Here is a 16,606-nt window from a genome sequence, read left to right as displayed (position 1 = left end):
CTTATAAGGAATAGCTGCTGAATTGTGCATATTTAGACGACGGAGAAAAGACTGAGTGGAAAGGAAATGGAAATAGCACTGAGTTTCCAAGTGCGGCCAAAGCTATAGGAGGAAGATTTCAGTTGAACCTAAGAAAGGACTGTCTATTGACCTTTCTTTAAGAGAGAACCAACTTGTCTTGGCAAGTTGTCATGGGAGAGTACACATCCTCATTTGGTAGTCATACTGTGGAAAACAACGAGAGTTAGCTAAGATTGCATTCACAGTTCTTTCCAGTGTAGATTTTATGGCATTCTCCTTACCCACCCTCCCTGTCATCCCTCAGCAGCCTTCATCACCTACTGAGAGAAGTCCAGGCTCCACAGGGCTCTCTGCAGCTCAACACCAAGAGCAATAGCATCATAGGGGTTTGAACTCAGAGCTTCATGCTTGCTAGTCAGGCGCTCTACCACCTGAGCCATTCCCCCAACCCTTTTTTGAACTGGGTATTTTCAAGAGAGGGTCTCAAATTATTTGCCTGGGGCTGGCTTCAAACCACAGTCCTCCCTGATCTCTGCCTCCTGAGTAGCTAGGATTAAGGTGTGAGCCTGCAATTACCTTTTTGGTTTCTGTTCAGGTGGGTTTCAAATCAATGGTCTTATCCTTACTTTCATAGACTGCTGATGGGCTTAGCAAGTAGCACATATTCAGTGTAGGAGGAACAGAAGATGACTTGGAGGTTTCAAACCAGGAAGACACAGGCCACTGAGGAAAAAGGAAGACACTGAGCTTGGGAGTTCAGCAGGGTCTGTATTGGAGGTACAGATGGTCACGCAGCGGCAAGCAGTCTCTAAAGCAGGAGGAACCACTACTGCCTATTTCTCATAGTGTGCAACTCTGTGCACCTGTGAATCAAGGATTTAAGGTGTTTCTTCTGCAAGAAGAAACATGCGATGTGCTCATTTATTCAACAAATATTTGGGGAGCACTTTACTATATGTCATGCACTGGTCTAGGCAGTGGCAAAGTAGTGAAGAAGCTACACTTACAAAAAGAGCTGCCACTTCTACCTAAATGTTTGTTTACTTGTTTGAATACTCCAAAGAGCAGTAAGATAAGGAAAGAGGTGAAGGATGGGTAAGAATGGCTTTCAGAATATTCAGTTTAGAAGGTGAAAGAAGTACCCTGTAGAAAGCATTTTCACTGCTCTTCCCCCTTTGAGCCTGAGCAGGGGAGGGGCAGGCGATGGAGACCAGAACTGTGGCCCTAACAGCCCTTGGAAACTCACTGCACCATCGCTATTACATCACTCAATGACAGCTACTTAGAGGGATTTCCAACCCTTTAACTTTTCTTATTATGGTAGCTGGGTGCTAACATGGGCAAACAAATTAGGTCAACTGAAGGAGAGAAAAAGGAAAAAATGACTGAAAGAACTTTAATATTAGCTCTTACTTCTGGAACTTCTGATGAGTCTGTCAAAAAATAATTATACTGGGTGCTAAGCCAGCATATGTTTTTAGTCATTTCAGTTTTGATAGCAAATTTATGAACTACACAGTATTTAAGATAATAAAAATTACATGGAAACTCATTCCTAGAAAGAGATCTGTTTATTACTGATAATACTTCATTTGGCTAAAACTACAAGAAATCCACACACAAATACATAAAGTGCAAATTCTCACAGGCAGTACGTATAATACACCCTGGTATTTTTATAGGGAAAAATAAGACGTTGACAGAAACTATTAAAACAAAGACGCAACTTTGAACTACTACTACATAGTCAGAAAAATAATTCATTCTTAACTGTATATAAATTTACCTGGCATATTCAGTAATGTATGGCAAGAACTCATTATAGCCTGTAATAAGGTCTCACCACATACACATGCAGACTCTTGCCTGAGGGGCTCCTGACATAATGACATAATACTGGACAAAAATACAGCAAATCCTATCAAATTAATTGCAACTCACTTGGAAGGTCGTGCTAGTAGATTCAAAATGGCATTCAGCCTACATAGACACTTTCTCCATCTTCTTGGCTACCATCTTGCTTTTCATGTAAAATACTAAGCATTATACTCAATTTCCATGCAGAAAGATGCTCTGCTCTTTCCAGAGAAACTGAGTATTTAAGTATGGGTAAGCTATTTAACATAACTTCTAATAAATTTCAGCAATGGGAGTCATTTCAAAACTGAATTTAAGAATTAATTTTTTGTTTTATAAACTATTTGCTTCTTTGAAATAAAGTCCCTTAATTCTTATTATGACCAAGTAAGCACTCTATAATAGGTACTAGTTAGATGGTATAAATAACAAAAATAATAAACCATGATCCCAGCTCGCAGGGAGCGGAAAGGTAGGTGTCCTTCTTTGTACAGGAATGCCAGTGAATTAAGAAAAACAAACCAACCAACAACTCAGCCTATATTATAAAGTTCAACATAACATAACTGTTTCAGGTCAGTTTAATTTGGTATTAATACTTTAGTTTCAAAAGGGCAGGGAATATCCTAGATATGTCCTATGTTCACATCGCCCACACTAATGATAATGTGTGTATACAGCAATTAAGTGTGAAGGTGCTGGGGGCAGAAAACTGAGAGGCCATATGATAGACATGGTGCTCCTTCCTGGCAGACCAGTTTCAGTGACAATTAGGATATCATTTTTACATTAAAACAGTTTTACTATGGATAATGCAAAATTCGCTTACAATTTTAAAGCTAGAACTTGAAATTTCTTATTAGTGGTAAACTTCTGATTTTGCTCTCCTCCCCGTTTCCCCTTCCTTCATACTTCTGTGCTTTAGGGTTTGTTGGTGGAAAAATCTGAGAAGCAAATTCTAGATATGTCATTTTGTTCCTGTCTTGGTCACTTAATTCATTTTTGTAGGTTCTCTTTTCAAAGTACATAGTGTTGAATTAGCAAAGGGGAAAGATGACTTGGTGAATGTAATAGTGTAATGAGTATTTGAAGATAACCAATGGTCAGCACTAATTTGGGTTCTCACTGGAACTAAGGTGAAGAGTCAGACAATGAGCCAATGGTTCTTCTCTCCATTCAGACGCCCCATAGCTTATGGTAAAATGCTCTGAGAGGCAAAAGAAAAAAGATTTCTTCAAATGTGCTCTGACTTCCCAAAGTACAAGGAAACCCTATATAAAATGCTAGATTAATTGACTATTTTGGTTACCGTGACTTTCCTCATCAATTTCTAGAGTAAGCTCAGAAAACAAATGAATTGTAAAAGGCTGTAATAAATTAACATACAGTAGTAAACAGACAGACCAAAAACAGACTATGAAAATGCTTTAAAATTACTTCTTACAATGTCTTAAATATTCTGAGAATAATAACAAAAAGTTCACAAATGAATAGTTTATGTATGAATAAGTAAAGCTTTCTGAATGAATACAGGTAAGATTTCTTTTCAGTGAGGTAACAAGGTAATAACTTTTCACAGTAACAAAATGTGGAAGAGTGCCTAGGGAAAGAAGGAGGTAGAGCGATAAAGGAATAAAATTAAATGTATCCAAGCAGAATTTGGATTTTTCAAGCATTACAAATATCAATAGAAAACATTTGGAAAAAAATACTAATAGCAGCATTTCATAGAATAATTTCTCCATCAGACTCCAGCTAACATCTATGCTGATTATTTCCAGAAGAATCTGGCTTAAGAAATGGGAGATCTATTTCCTACATGCAGGTATTCCAAAGTATCCAAACCCTCAAAACCTCTCTTCTGAAGTTACTGTATCCAAATATTAATTATTTATATTTAAAGTAGAACCTCAAATGTCCAGAAATGTCATACATTCTTTAAGATGAACACAACTGTGTTCAAGTCTCACTTAATTTTCAAGGTCAAATTAAAAATAACATCTAAGCAGGTTTTTAATCATTGCATTGAACATCCACTATTCAAAATACACAAAAATTATTTTGTGAACTAAATTCTTCTAGATATGGAGTGAAACCCAAAAGTTACTATTAGTGCTCTTTACAACATCATTCTTGTTCCAACCTGAATTTTTAAAAATGTCTTGGAAGAAAGGAACTTTAAAAAAGCCACTTAGTATATCCCTTAATATCTATTTTTTTCACTCAAAAGTAAAAGATTTCAAATGGGAGTTCTTATGACAGTTTCTCCCAAGAAGTTTTTAACTTTGAAACATTTCATGTCTTTTTTTGGGGGGGAGGCAGTGTCCCACTGTGCAGCCCAGACTGGTGTCAAACTAATAACCCTTCGGCCTTAGCCTCCTGAGAGCTGGGATTATATGTGTGTGCTCATCTTTTTCTTGTTATTCTTTTAAATGCTTATTTCCTCTGGACTGTCCTCACTAGAGACAGAACAGTGTGGCATTCCTACTTCTTACTTTGAGCCCTTCAAAAGCCTGGATTAGTAATTTAAGGACTTAGTAAATGACCTCAATAGCTTTTTCTTCTTCAGAGTTAAATGATCTTAATTCCTTGAACCTTTCCTCAGAGGTCGTGTTTCCAATCATTAGTTTATTCTTGTTTATTTCTGCTCTATCTCCTCCTGAGTTCTCACATGATTTTGACACAACATCCTAACAGGAATTGAGCCTATAATAGGAAAACTTTTTCTAGCCTCCTAAAACTTGGCTTCTTTTTAGTGATCATTACGAAGGAAAGCAACAGGTTCACTATCTGCTCATCATAACAACAAATACAAATGAACAACCTTGCACCCAGTGTATTTCCTATTTTAAATGGTGTTAGGTTTGTCTTTCACAAGAAGCATTTCCTGTGCTGACTTTACTGGTCTTTATATTGTTTCTTTATTTCTACTTCCAATTTATGCTTTGATCTTGTTCTAGTAATTCTTTTCTTTTTCCTTTTTAACTTCTTCCTTTCTATCTTATTTTTGGTGATGATGGGGATTAAACTCAGGTCCTTGCACATGCTAGGCAAGCATTCTACCACTGTGCCACACTCTCAGCCTAATTCTTTTCCATAAAGCTCTACAGAATACCAGTTTTGACTTACATGCTTAAGGAGAATGCCTGCCTTCATTTCCAAGCTGTTGTTCAAAAAAAGAAAGAGATGAACAATGTAGTGCTCAAGACTGACACCTATAAGCCAGCGCCCTTACCTCTTGGGCTATCACTGAATTTTTCCTGTTAGGCAAGTGGGGTCCCTTTGTGTCAAGTCCATGTTAATTATGTTCAGACAGACCCAAGAGCTTAGAAAGAAGCAAAACAGTTCCCTCAATCTACAAACTTTGGGAGCCTTTAAAAATTTTCATTAATTTTAACTTTGGACTTTAAATTTTTGAGATAAGAATCTGAACTTCAATAACTTCTCACCCTGATTAAAATGGCTTACATGTTGCATTATATTAAAGCACTCAAGTAAAACTGTTCTCTTAATAAGAGAGTGACAACTGTGACATGGCTTTGGTGATTTTGATGGGTTGTCCTATCACTTTAGCGTCATTTTGTTCTTCAGTCACTGAAACAGACACTGCAACCAAATATATGTCTTTCATAGAATGAGTTTGTTCACGCCACTCTGCAGAATAGATGCCACTTCCAAAATCATAATCTACATTCCTAATGACAATAACACAAAAATGTTCTGTATATTTTTAAAAAGAAAACAAGAATTTCTATACATTTCTTTTCCAGAGCAAAGGCTTCGAAAACAAGCATGGAAAAATGGTTGTCTATATTTAGCTAACTATCAAATATAGTCAGTCATATGAGATCCAGCTATAATAAAGGAAGGAAAGAACAAATTAACAATAGTGGCAATACAACAAATTGAAATTTATGTTTGGATTATATGAGCTCAACAAATGTTAACTGATAGCTGCAACAAACCAAACTATAATTTAATTAACATTCTAATCAGTTCAGAGTTTATGTTTTTATGTTTAGGAAATAAATTACCATCTACCAGTGCTCTCTCCTATAGGCAATTTGTTTAAATGATTACACCCAAAGCTCTGTTACTGTTAACTCCTGACCACACCACGTGCATTCTGCACACTATACAGGATAAGATGCACTTTAAGAAGCTGAAATGGCACTTCTCTTTTCAGAAGACTCAAGAATCAACCAAAAGTGACTTTCCTAAAAATACTTTTTTCCACATTAAAGAAAAGATAAATAGCACTCATGTGATCAGAAATTCTACAGAAGCCAGCAAGATGTTAGAATAAACTGGACCTTAGTTTTAAACAGCAGCTTTAACATTTTGTAATACTTAAAATCTCCCATGTAAGTACTAACCAGGTCCAATCTCTTTAGCTTCTGAGACTGAGTACATTCAGGGTGATATGGTTGTAGAAAATACTTAAAATCTTGATGTTCTATTTCTTAGCAAAATCAGCTTACTTCATCAGATAAAAGAATAAATTTACTTACAAAAATGTAATTGAAAAGTTAGACTGTCAAATAAATTCAGCGTTCATTCCTCAGTTCAGATTTTTTTCCTTGTATCTTTACTGATAACTTCATTCTAACATGAAGACTCTTAATTACACTTACATCAAGCCTGCTTTTTATTAAAATCTTCTATAACCATGGGATTTTTAAAGTCAACAAATACATTTGATATAAGGAAGCACCTATATAGTTTGACAGATTTTTCCTTAACTATCTGAAAATTGACTGATAAAATTATACTCACTGCAGGAGCATTGTTTCAGTTAATACAGACCCTGAGAAGGCACTGAGAAATTTGACAAAACAAAGCCAGTAGGAGTATTGCCACTATTGTTTTCTGTTCAGTAAATGTAGAGTCTTAAATACAGACAGTAAATATTCACTGCACCAAGAACACCTAAAATAGAGGTGGTAAAACCACTTATTGTAACATTTGTCCTAAACTACAAATGCTAAATACTTTATTTCAAATACTCTATTTTTTAAGACAGGGTCTCACTATATAGCCCAGACTGACCTTGAACTTTTGATCCTCCTGCCTCAGTTTCCAAGTGCTGGGATTACAGGCACGTACCACCATGCCGTTTCTAATTTGTAAATCAGTATCTATCATGTAATAATGACACTTTTCCATAATGATCTAGGAACATTCTTTTCTTTCTACTTTTATGGATTAATTTCCTTAACTAACTCTATAATTACATAACATTTATTTGCCTTTTTTTTTAAACCATGCAATATACAATTACAAGACATGGAACTAAACTCAATCACACTTCAATAAGAAAACTCATTTTTGTATTGTTGTTTGTGTTGAAGGAAGAATGATATGTCACTGTACCACTTTTAACGTAATGAGTTTCATGAAAAGATATGAATCATATCCCTCCAGACATTTTCATTTCAAATTTACACAATTTGTTTAGTCATCTGAACAAAAGGAAAAAGATACTTAGCCAGAAGAGAGAGAGAGAGAAAGAATTCTAACATAGGTTCAATGCATGGAGTTCTTGGACACTGTTCCTTATGCCGGTGCAAAGTCATAGCACGCTAATGTGACCCTACACAGACCGCCAAGTCAGTCCGTTCTTACTGGGCTCGAGAAAATTCTCTATCAGAGCTTCAATGAGATTCTTCAATTCTTCTTCCAGTAAGGCAGTGTCACTGAGGAAAAAGAGGAAGAGTTTTGAAATTCTTTATTTTCATAGACTTAACATTTGTTTAAATTAATTTTACTTTTTAGGAGGTCTATACTTGATGGGATGATTAAGTAATTGGTGAGCAAAAAGAAAATTTACTCAGTTAAAGCAAAATGAGACTCCCTCAAAAAATCATGCATAAAGAAAATACTAATCATAAACTGAAATTGAACAGCTTTAATTGGTGTTCCTTGGCACATGACAAAAGATGAGTTTATAGTAAGTCCAAAGAATTCTCCCAGGTTAGGGAGAATAGCTTTGAACACTAATACTGGTATTATAGTAAAATGACTTTCTGAAATACTTCCTGAATATAGGTGTTATATAGAATAACATGACCTATCCTTCAGGTATCAGAAGGAAGTATGGTTAAAAGAGTGAGATATTTTAGGGTAGGCGCCCGTGGCTCATGCTTATGATCCTAGCTACTTGTGAGGCAGAAATCAGGAGGATCATGGTTTGAGGCCAGCCCAGGCAAATAGTTTGTAAGACCCTATCTTGGAATTACCCAACACAAAAAAGGGATGGTGGAGTGGCTCTAGTGGCAGAGCACATGCTTAGCAAGCATGAGGCCCTGAGTTCAAACTCCAGTATTGTCAAAAACAAGGAAAAGGAACAAAAATAATGAGATATTTTGAAAAGTAACTACACACTTTTCACATAAGCCCTTCAAAATCACCTTTGAGGAGCTGCTGTCACCCAAAACATTTCTAGGAAAGCTTCTTTTAAACTGCCTTCCTAGTCATTTTACAAGCTACATAACAAATCAGATGTTTAGTAATTATCTTTCATTTTAACCAAATATATCATTACCTGATTTGGTTAAGTTTAACTCTGCTCTGATTGACATTGGGAAATCTTCCTTCCCCTCCCTGAATGGAAATAAAATCCTAACGTAACGATCTTGGGAAATGTAAAATAATGTACCCTTATTAGACTCTGAAGACAATTTAAAAATATCGTCTTCTCAAAAATATACTGGTCAATATTATAGGAGGTACTACTTTTAATAAGATTAACAGTTTTCAGTATATTTATTAAATTGATTAACAATTTGTGACAAATTAGTTATAATTCATATGCTTAAAAGGAAATGAACTGTACATTTTATGTTAAACCATTTTAGACACAGAAAGCAAATCTTTAGCAATAAACAGGTTATTTGTTCATTATTTCTTTATGCTCATCACATAAAAGTTAAAGCCTAGAGAGTTTTCCCAAGAACAGAAATTCACTACAATTTTGAAACTCAGTTTCCAAATGATGAATCTCCTTTGGAAAATTGTCTGGTAATTCCTCAAGAAGTTAAACATGACCCAGAAATTCCACTTCTACAGATAATACCCAAGAGAAATGAAAAGCATATGTCCCTAACTGTGCTCACAAATATTCGTAATAGCCCCAAGTGTAAACAACCTCAATGTCCTCTGACTGATTAATTAAAAACATGATATACCCATCCAATGGAATATTTTGGGGTCAAAAATAATTTTTAAAAATTATGGATGAACATAGAAAGCATGCTCTTCAGTCACAGAGGACTGTATTTCATTTATGTTATGGAGTGAATTTAAACGTTCCCCACAGACTCCTGTGTTGAATGCTTGGTCCCTAGCTGGTGGCACTATTTTGGGAGGTGGTGGAAACTTTAGGAGGTGGGGCCTAGCTGGAAGAACTAGGTCATTGGGGGTGCGCCTTGGAAGGTTATAACTGACTGGTCTCTCTTTTTCTTTCAGTAATGGGGCCAGTCAACAATGGACTGAAATCTTTAAATCTATGAGCCCAAATAAATTCTCCCTCCCTTAAGTTGTTTACAACAGGTGTTCAGTCACAGTGACAAAAAGTCTGACTGACGCACATCCAACGTAAGCAAATCTACAGAGAAAGACAGTAGGTTGGTGATTGCTTAGGGTTGTGTGGGAAGGAAATGGGAAGTGATCTCTAACAGGTATGAAGCTTCTTTTTTTTTTGCCCCCCAGTGGTCTTCAGGCTGGAGGTGTGAAGCTTCTTTTGGGGGTGATGAAAACATTCTAAAAGTGATGCTTGCACAGCTGGAATGTATTAAAAACCACTGAACTATAGATTTTAAATAGGTGAACTGTATTTTATATGAATTATATTTCTTTTTTTTAAGTTTGACATTTTCTTTTTTAAATTTTTTTTTAATTGTGCTGGGTGGGGGGTACATTGCGGCATATACAAAAGTTATTACAATATATCAATATATCATACTTGAATTTAATCCTTCTACCATTCTCCTTTATCCCCCCTCTCCCCATTCCTGGAACAGTTTCAACAGGTCTCATTTTTCCATTTACACACATTTGTGCACAGATATGCACTGTATTCACCCTCCCATGCCCTTTCCCCACCTCCTCCCTGCTCCCACTGGCACCAACCCCCACCCCCAGGCAGGACCTGGTTCCACCCTCCTGTTCTCTGATTTTGTAAATGAAAAAAAATGACATTTTTGTTTCAGATAGCTACACAGGGAGCTTCCTTGCGACATTTCCACATATATATGTATTATAACCCAAACAGGTTCATCTCCTCTACTTTTCTTCTTTCTACCTTAGTCTCCCTTTTATGGTGGCTTCAACAGGTTTAAAAATTCTATATTATATGAATTATATTTCAATAAAGCTTTTAGACATACATCTAAAAAAATCAATTCTCACCTCTGGCCAGGTGATGCACACATCTCTGCATAATACTTTATCTTTGGTTCTGTCCCACTTGTCCGAAGAGTAGCAACACAGCCATTTTGAAAGGTAAATGTAATCATTTGACTGCTTTTACTCACAGGCAGTACCTATGGAAAATGAAACAACATCTTAATTACAGCTTATATTGTTTTCATTTTCAAGAATTATGAGCTACATTCACTTACACAGAAACAAAGTAGAACAGTGGGGATGGAAAGATGTTGTTTAACGAGTACCTTTAACAAAGTGGAAGAGTTCTAGAGATGAGCTGAACAACAATATGAATACACCTAACACTACAGATATATGGAAGTATACTGAAGATGGTGAAGATGGTAAATTTTATGTTACTTTTTTTTTGGGCGGGGGAGGTGTTAGAACTGTGATTTGAACTCAGAGATTCAAGCTTGCAAAGGTAGCGGTCTACTGCTTGACCATGCCTCCAGTCCATTTTGCTCTGATTATTTTGGAGATGGGGTTTCACAAACTAGTTGTCTGGTCTGGCCTCAAACTGTGATCCTCTTGACTTCAGCCTCCCAAGTAGCTAGGATTACAGGCATGAGCCATCAATGCCTGGCTGTTATGTGTTTTTGACTACTAGAATTTTTTTCAGCTTTTTTTTGCAGGAGGGGACACAGGGTCTTGTTATTGTAGTTCAGGTTGGCCCTGAATTCACGATCCTCCTGCCTCAGGTTCCTGAGTGCTGGGATTATGGGTGTGCACAACAGACCTAGCTTTTTTAAAATTATTTTAATTAAAAAAGAATTATAAAATATGGAAAAAGTTTATATACATAATGATTTACAAACATACCATTTACGAACCCTCACAACAGTCCAACAATTGGGTTATATACTTTATATATGTGATCTCTGGACCTTAATGATAATCCTGTAAGTCAGTATTACTGCCATTTTATAGACAAGGCTCAAACAGATGAGAAGGCCTACTCAAGACAATCGGCTAAATGGTAGAGCAAGAAGTACAAATTCCAAGTTGGGTGTTGTGGCACACACAGGTATCCTTTGCTACTGAGGAGGCAAGGCAGTTGGATTGCAAGTTTGAGACCAGAACAGACAAAGTTAATGAGATCCTATGTCACAAAGTAAAAGGCTCATTGTAGTGGTTCACTCCTATAATTCCAGCTACTCAGGAGGCAGAGATCAGGAGGATTGTGGTTTGAGGCTAGACTGGGCAAAAAGTTAGTGAGAACCCATCTCAATCAGTAAACTGGGTGTGGTGGCATGTCCTAATTAAACAGAAAGTCATAGGTAAAAGGTTGTGTAAGCCAGCCCAGGCAAAAAATGTAAGATTCTACCTAAAAAATAAAGTAATAAAGGTCTGAGGGTGTGGTTTAAGTGGTAAGCACTGTCACAGTTTCTCAATGGTTTTCCAAAGAGGAATTGTATATAGCCTAGTGGATCTTAAAGATAATAGAGATGTAGAAAAATACTTGTATTTTCTTTTACCTTTTTAAATGTATATTTACCTTTTAAAATTAAAAACATCGAAAACAAATGGAGCTTTACTGACACTTAATAAATAGAGCAATGCAAGTTCTTTTCCTAGTCTACATGTCAGCCTGTTCAGGTATCTCGATGGCTTATAGGACTGTACTGTGACAGAGCGTACGACAACAGTATGTTCTTCAAGTGTCCCAGGACTTGGTCCTGTCCTTCTCTCAGTCAGTGCACTATCATAAACCAGCTGCTTGAAACAGATCTTCTTCTTTCTCTTTTTTTTACTCACAGACAGACCATTGTACTGCTATTCTATCTTTAACTCAACTTTGTCCAATTCTCTCCATCGTTATTGTGACTATATTAAATTCAGACAGACTGCTGCCCTTCCTCACCAAGACTTCTGAAATAGCTTAGTAACTGACATTCCCACCCGGAAATTTGCATTTTGTAACCCACTCACACAGCTATTCTTCTTCTTACCCCAAACTGCAGTTATAGACAACCACCTGTTGTTCTCTTGAGGAGACATGCCTTCCACTGCCAAACCTTGCACTTACTGCTCCCTTTGTCAGAATCACTCTCTGCTTCTCCTGCATCAGGGTAACTCCTAATGATACTTGACAACTCCACTTAGGACAGTCTCTGTAAGAGGGCTTTCCTATGCTCTTCGCTGACACCCTATGAAGCCCCTTAGCATTTAACAGTTTGTAAAGTGATTGTTGTTTAGTTGTCTATTTCCACCTGAGCTCTTTCTTGAGTGCATAAACCATGCCTTTGTCATGGATGTATCCCTAGTGCACCTGGGCTATGACACAGTAGGGTTTTGATAACTGACAGATGAACATCAATCTGAAATGTAGAGAAGAGAGAATTCAGGAAGTTTTTGACATTTATCATGTGCCCTTGGTAATAACAACATCTATGCTTTACAAAGTTGTTGTAAACACTAAAGGAGAAGAGATGAAAAAGCACCTTAACTAATGAAATGAGATTCAAAGAGCATGAAGAGGAATAAACCATCATGAAACATTAGAAAAATAAAAAGGAGCTAAAGATTTTATTCAGGCAATCCACAAAGACAGAAACACACACACAAATGCATGTACGTATACAGATATATAGAATACCAACAACAGGGAACCAATGTTTGTTGATTAGATGAATTTGCAAAAAATGGAATATATATATAGTATTTTACACAAGAAGTTATCGACTTCCCAAAATACACTATTAAAATTTTGAGAAAATATCAGAACATTACAAAGAGAAATTTAGGCTAATAATCATCATTGTAACAATAACGAAATTAATATGATAAGCAATCTACCATGTATAAACATTTGTTGAGCACCTACCACATAGGCAGGAACTTTGAGAGACATAAAGGTAGATCAGAAATGGACCTGCCCCCCCACAATACAATGATAGCATAAATACAAAAAAATGACACACATGTAATGCAATCCCACGAGGAAGGTATCTGATTATGGGACTTGGAGGTCATGTGGAAGAGGCAGTATTTGCCTGAAGTGTTTTTTGCCTCACACATTCTAGGCAAGTTTCTACTATGGCATTGTACCCTCAGCCCTTGCCTTAAGTCTTAATGCGAGGTATGAACCTATTGCAGTAGGGAGAAAAGGTGAACTAAGCAAACAACTTGACCAAAAACACTGAAAAAAGTTAAAGATGTATGTAAGTGCATGTATGTAAGAAACTATAAGTTGTTCTGTTTGACTACATGTATAAGGAATAAGGTTGGAAAGGGAAGTGAAAACTAGAAAAATGCATGGCTGTGAAACGTAAGTGTTTAGACTTTATTTTCCACATTATTAAACATCATTTCACATTCTTCCCCTCTTTTTCTTTCTCTCTTTCCCTACCCCATTCCCTTTTGCCTTAGGGTAGTATAAGTGATTATTTGGGGAGTGACAAGTGAATGTCAGAGTCAGAGAGACCAGTTAGTCCATTTAATAAAAACTACTCTCAAGAAAAACAGTGGGTCTTACTCAAAAGAACCTCACAGGCTTGAAGTTACACTATTTTACTATAATACGAATTATTATAAACTGTTAAAAGCTTTTCTTAAAAACTAGGTACTTTTACTGGATGTCTATAATCCTAGATATTCAGGTGGTAGAAGTAGGAGAATTACAAGTTTGAGGCCAGCCCAGGTGAAGGTAGTGTGAAACTCTGTCTTGAAAACAAAATAAAAACAAAAGGGCTGGGAGCATAGCTCCAGTGGTAGAGTGCTTGCCTACCATGTGCAAGACTTTGGGTTCAATCCCAAGTATAAACAAACAAACAAACAAACACATACATACATACATACATATATACATACATACATAAAGAATTTTCAGGAGCTTCTAGGCTGGTGGCCACATGGACTTGCTGGGAGGGTAGTGTGCCCAGATAGGGCATAGAGGTTCTACCCTCCCCCCACCTCTAGTACCTTGTCCTATTCATCTCTTCCATCTGGCTGCTCCTAAAGCATAACCTTTATAATAAACTAGTAAACACAAGGAAACTGGATTGAGCCTTATGTACCACCTGTGCTACCTCTAGACTTTTTGGTGACATGAACTATTAAATTTTCTTTCTTGCTTGAAAAACAAAAGAGGTACTTACTGATTGCTTATTAGGCTGGCTGCTGTCATATCCAGTGGTAACATCCCGTATATGCAATATTGCAAATTTCCCACAAAATTTTGGATATTCTTTTGGAGACTCAAAATTGCGAAGCCTTTCAAATATATTTTTAATGGTAGGTGGATCATAACACAAGAAATAGGAAGTTTTTGACATGTGATAACCATATCTGCACAAAGATTTAAAGTGCTAAAGTCAGATTTCAGGTAACTGTTTAGAAATGTACACATTAAAGATAAGTCTATTATAATATTTATAGAAAGCAGTTGTCCCTGATGCAGACAATTTTAATACTTAGAAAAATGAACTGACTGCTCCTCCTGAACAAATTTAGAATTTAGGGCCAGAGAGAGAGAGAGACAGAGAAAGGCACTGAGAAAGAGAGAGAGAGAGAGAGAGAGAGAGAGAGACAGTATGCAAAATTTATAACAGAACTCACTTTTCATAAACTTTACTTAGTTGCTCCTTCAATGTTACATTACTGGTTTCCAGGTAAGAGGCCATCTCAGCAATGACAACAGCCGCACTCACCCCATCTTTATCCAAAACTGAGGTTCCACACAGAAAACCTAAGGATTAAAAACATCTTTAGAAAAAGGGAAAGCGGACTGGTGGAGTGGCTCAAGTGATAGAGCACTTGCCTACCAAGGCTGAAGGCTTGCACTGAGTTCAAACCTCAGTACTGCCAAAAAAAAAAAAAAGAAAGAAAGAAAGAAAAGAAAAAGGGAAAACGTAACCCTACAATTTCAATAGTTTTACATTTCTTCAGAGGACTAGTGAATTTAAGAGCCCAGTGGTAAACTGGGCATGTAATCCCAGCAGTTAAGAGGCTGAGGCAGGAGGATGGCAAGTTTAAGGTTAGCCTGGGCTATATAATAAGACCCTGTCTCAAAACAAAACAAAAACAAAACACCCGAAAATAACAGAAAACACCAAGTCAGGTGCAGTGGCATGCTTGTAATCCTAGCTACCTGGGGTTCGGAGATTGGGAGAACAGTGGTTCCAGGCCAGCCTGGGCAAAAAGCTTATCAGACCCCCATCTCAACCAATAAAAAGCTGGGCACAGTGGTGCACACCTGTCTTCCCAGCTATACAGGAAGCATAAACAGGAGGATTGTGGTCTAGGCTGGCCTGGACACAAATGTGTGTCCCTATTCAAAAAATAAAGAAAGCAAAAAAGGCCTAAGGGTGGCTTAAGTGGCAGAGCACCTGCCTGGCAAGCACAAGGCTCTGAGTTCAAAACCCAGTACCACCAAAAACAAAACAAACGCAAAACAAAACAAAACAAAAAGCCCCCACAAGAGCCTAATAATAGATGAAACCCATCAATACTGAATGTATTTAGGGGACCTTTAGGCTCTTTTTTATGATGGAAAATGCGTCTACATATTTCTGCAGTTTTTACAACTCAACTCCTGGTTTTAAAACCAGAAGGAAAAAATTCCTCTGTACAGAATTACCACATTAAAAAAATTGTTCCCAATCAAAATAAAAGATTTCAATATTTACTACCTACCAATAGACTCTTCAAATGCAAAAAGGACTTCTTTTCCCTTTTCCAGGAGGTCTTTTATCCTGCTTCCAATCCATTTAAAGCCTGGTAATGTTTCCTGAAATGCAGAGGAAGCCACTCTAGTTAAGTGACTTTCTCATAAACAGATGTTAGAGAAAAGCCTATTACTAAGTGCACATAACACTTGCATAGTGATCATCTGTTATGGTTCTTAGTCCACAAAGATCAATATCTTTGTGGTAGACATATAGTCACATAGTGCCATAACTGCTGGCACAGAAATAGGTGATTTATACCAAATACAATCCAATGTAAGTGGTGATAAATATACTTACAAAGTGAATGCATACACATATTATGATCATCTACAATTTATTAAGTATTATAATAGGTGCTTTACATAATTATCTTTTCTAAGGCTCAAAACACTGTCATTATAACAGAGGCTGAGAAGTTAAGTAAATTTTCCCAAGATGGTACACATACAAGACACAGAAGCAGGGTTCAATTATACTGCTTCATTGAAACTGTCCTTTAAGCTGCACAATAACCACTAATATGAGTGTCTTTATGGTTTAGTCTCCCCCAAGTAATCAAAAGCCTTTACACTTTTAGTAATATAAAATTATCAATACATAGGGTTGAACCGAATATACCTGTCCTTAAT

The 16,606-nt window shown here is 36.7% G+C and overlaps 1 protein-coding gene across 2 annotated transcripts in view; it reads right to left on the bottom strand.

Annotated features, from left to right (window-relative positions):
• Positions 1-1,573: 1,573 nt before the first annotated feature.
• The window catches only part of Pgm2l1 (phosphoglucomutase 2 like 1), a 56,389-nt gene continuing 41,356 nt past the window's right edge, over positions 1,574-16,606 (bottom strand). For both annotated transcript variants that reach the window (XM_074082994.1, XM_074082992.1), the window contains 5 exons: positions 15,943-16,036; positions 14,866-14,995; positions 14,406-14,595; positions 10,288-10,421; positions 1,574-7,574 (listed from right to left, as the gene is read on the bottom strand). In XM_074082994.1, coding sequence (XP_073939095.1) covers positions 7,472-7,574; positions 10,288-10,421; positions 14,406-14,595; positions 14,866-14,995; positions 15,943-16,036 — 651 coding nt within the window. In that variant the 3' untranslated portion in view covers positions 1,574-7,471. The remainder of the gene's footprint in view (positions 7,575-10,287; positions 10,422-14,405; positions 14,596-14,865; positions 14,996-15,942; positions 16,037-16,606) is intronic.

This window comes from Castor canadensis, chromosome 1, assembly GCF_047511655.1.
Source record: "Castor canadensis chromosome 1, mCasCan1.hap1v2, whole genome shotgun sequence".
In the NCBI taxonomy this organism is placed as follows: Eukaryota; Metazoa; Chordata; class Mammalia; order Rodentia; family Castoridae; genus Castor; species Castor canadensis.
This window is presented reverse-complemented; position numbering and strand designations above follow the sequence as displayed.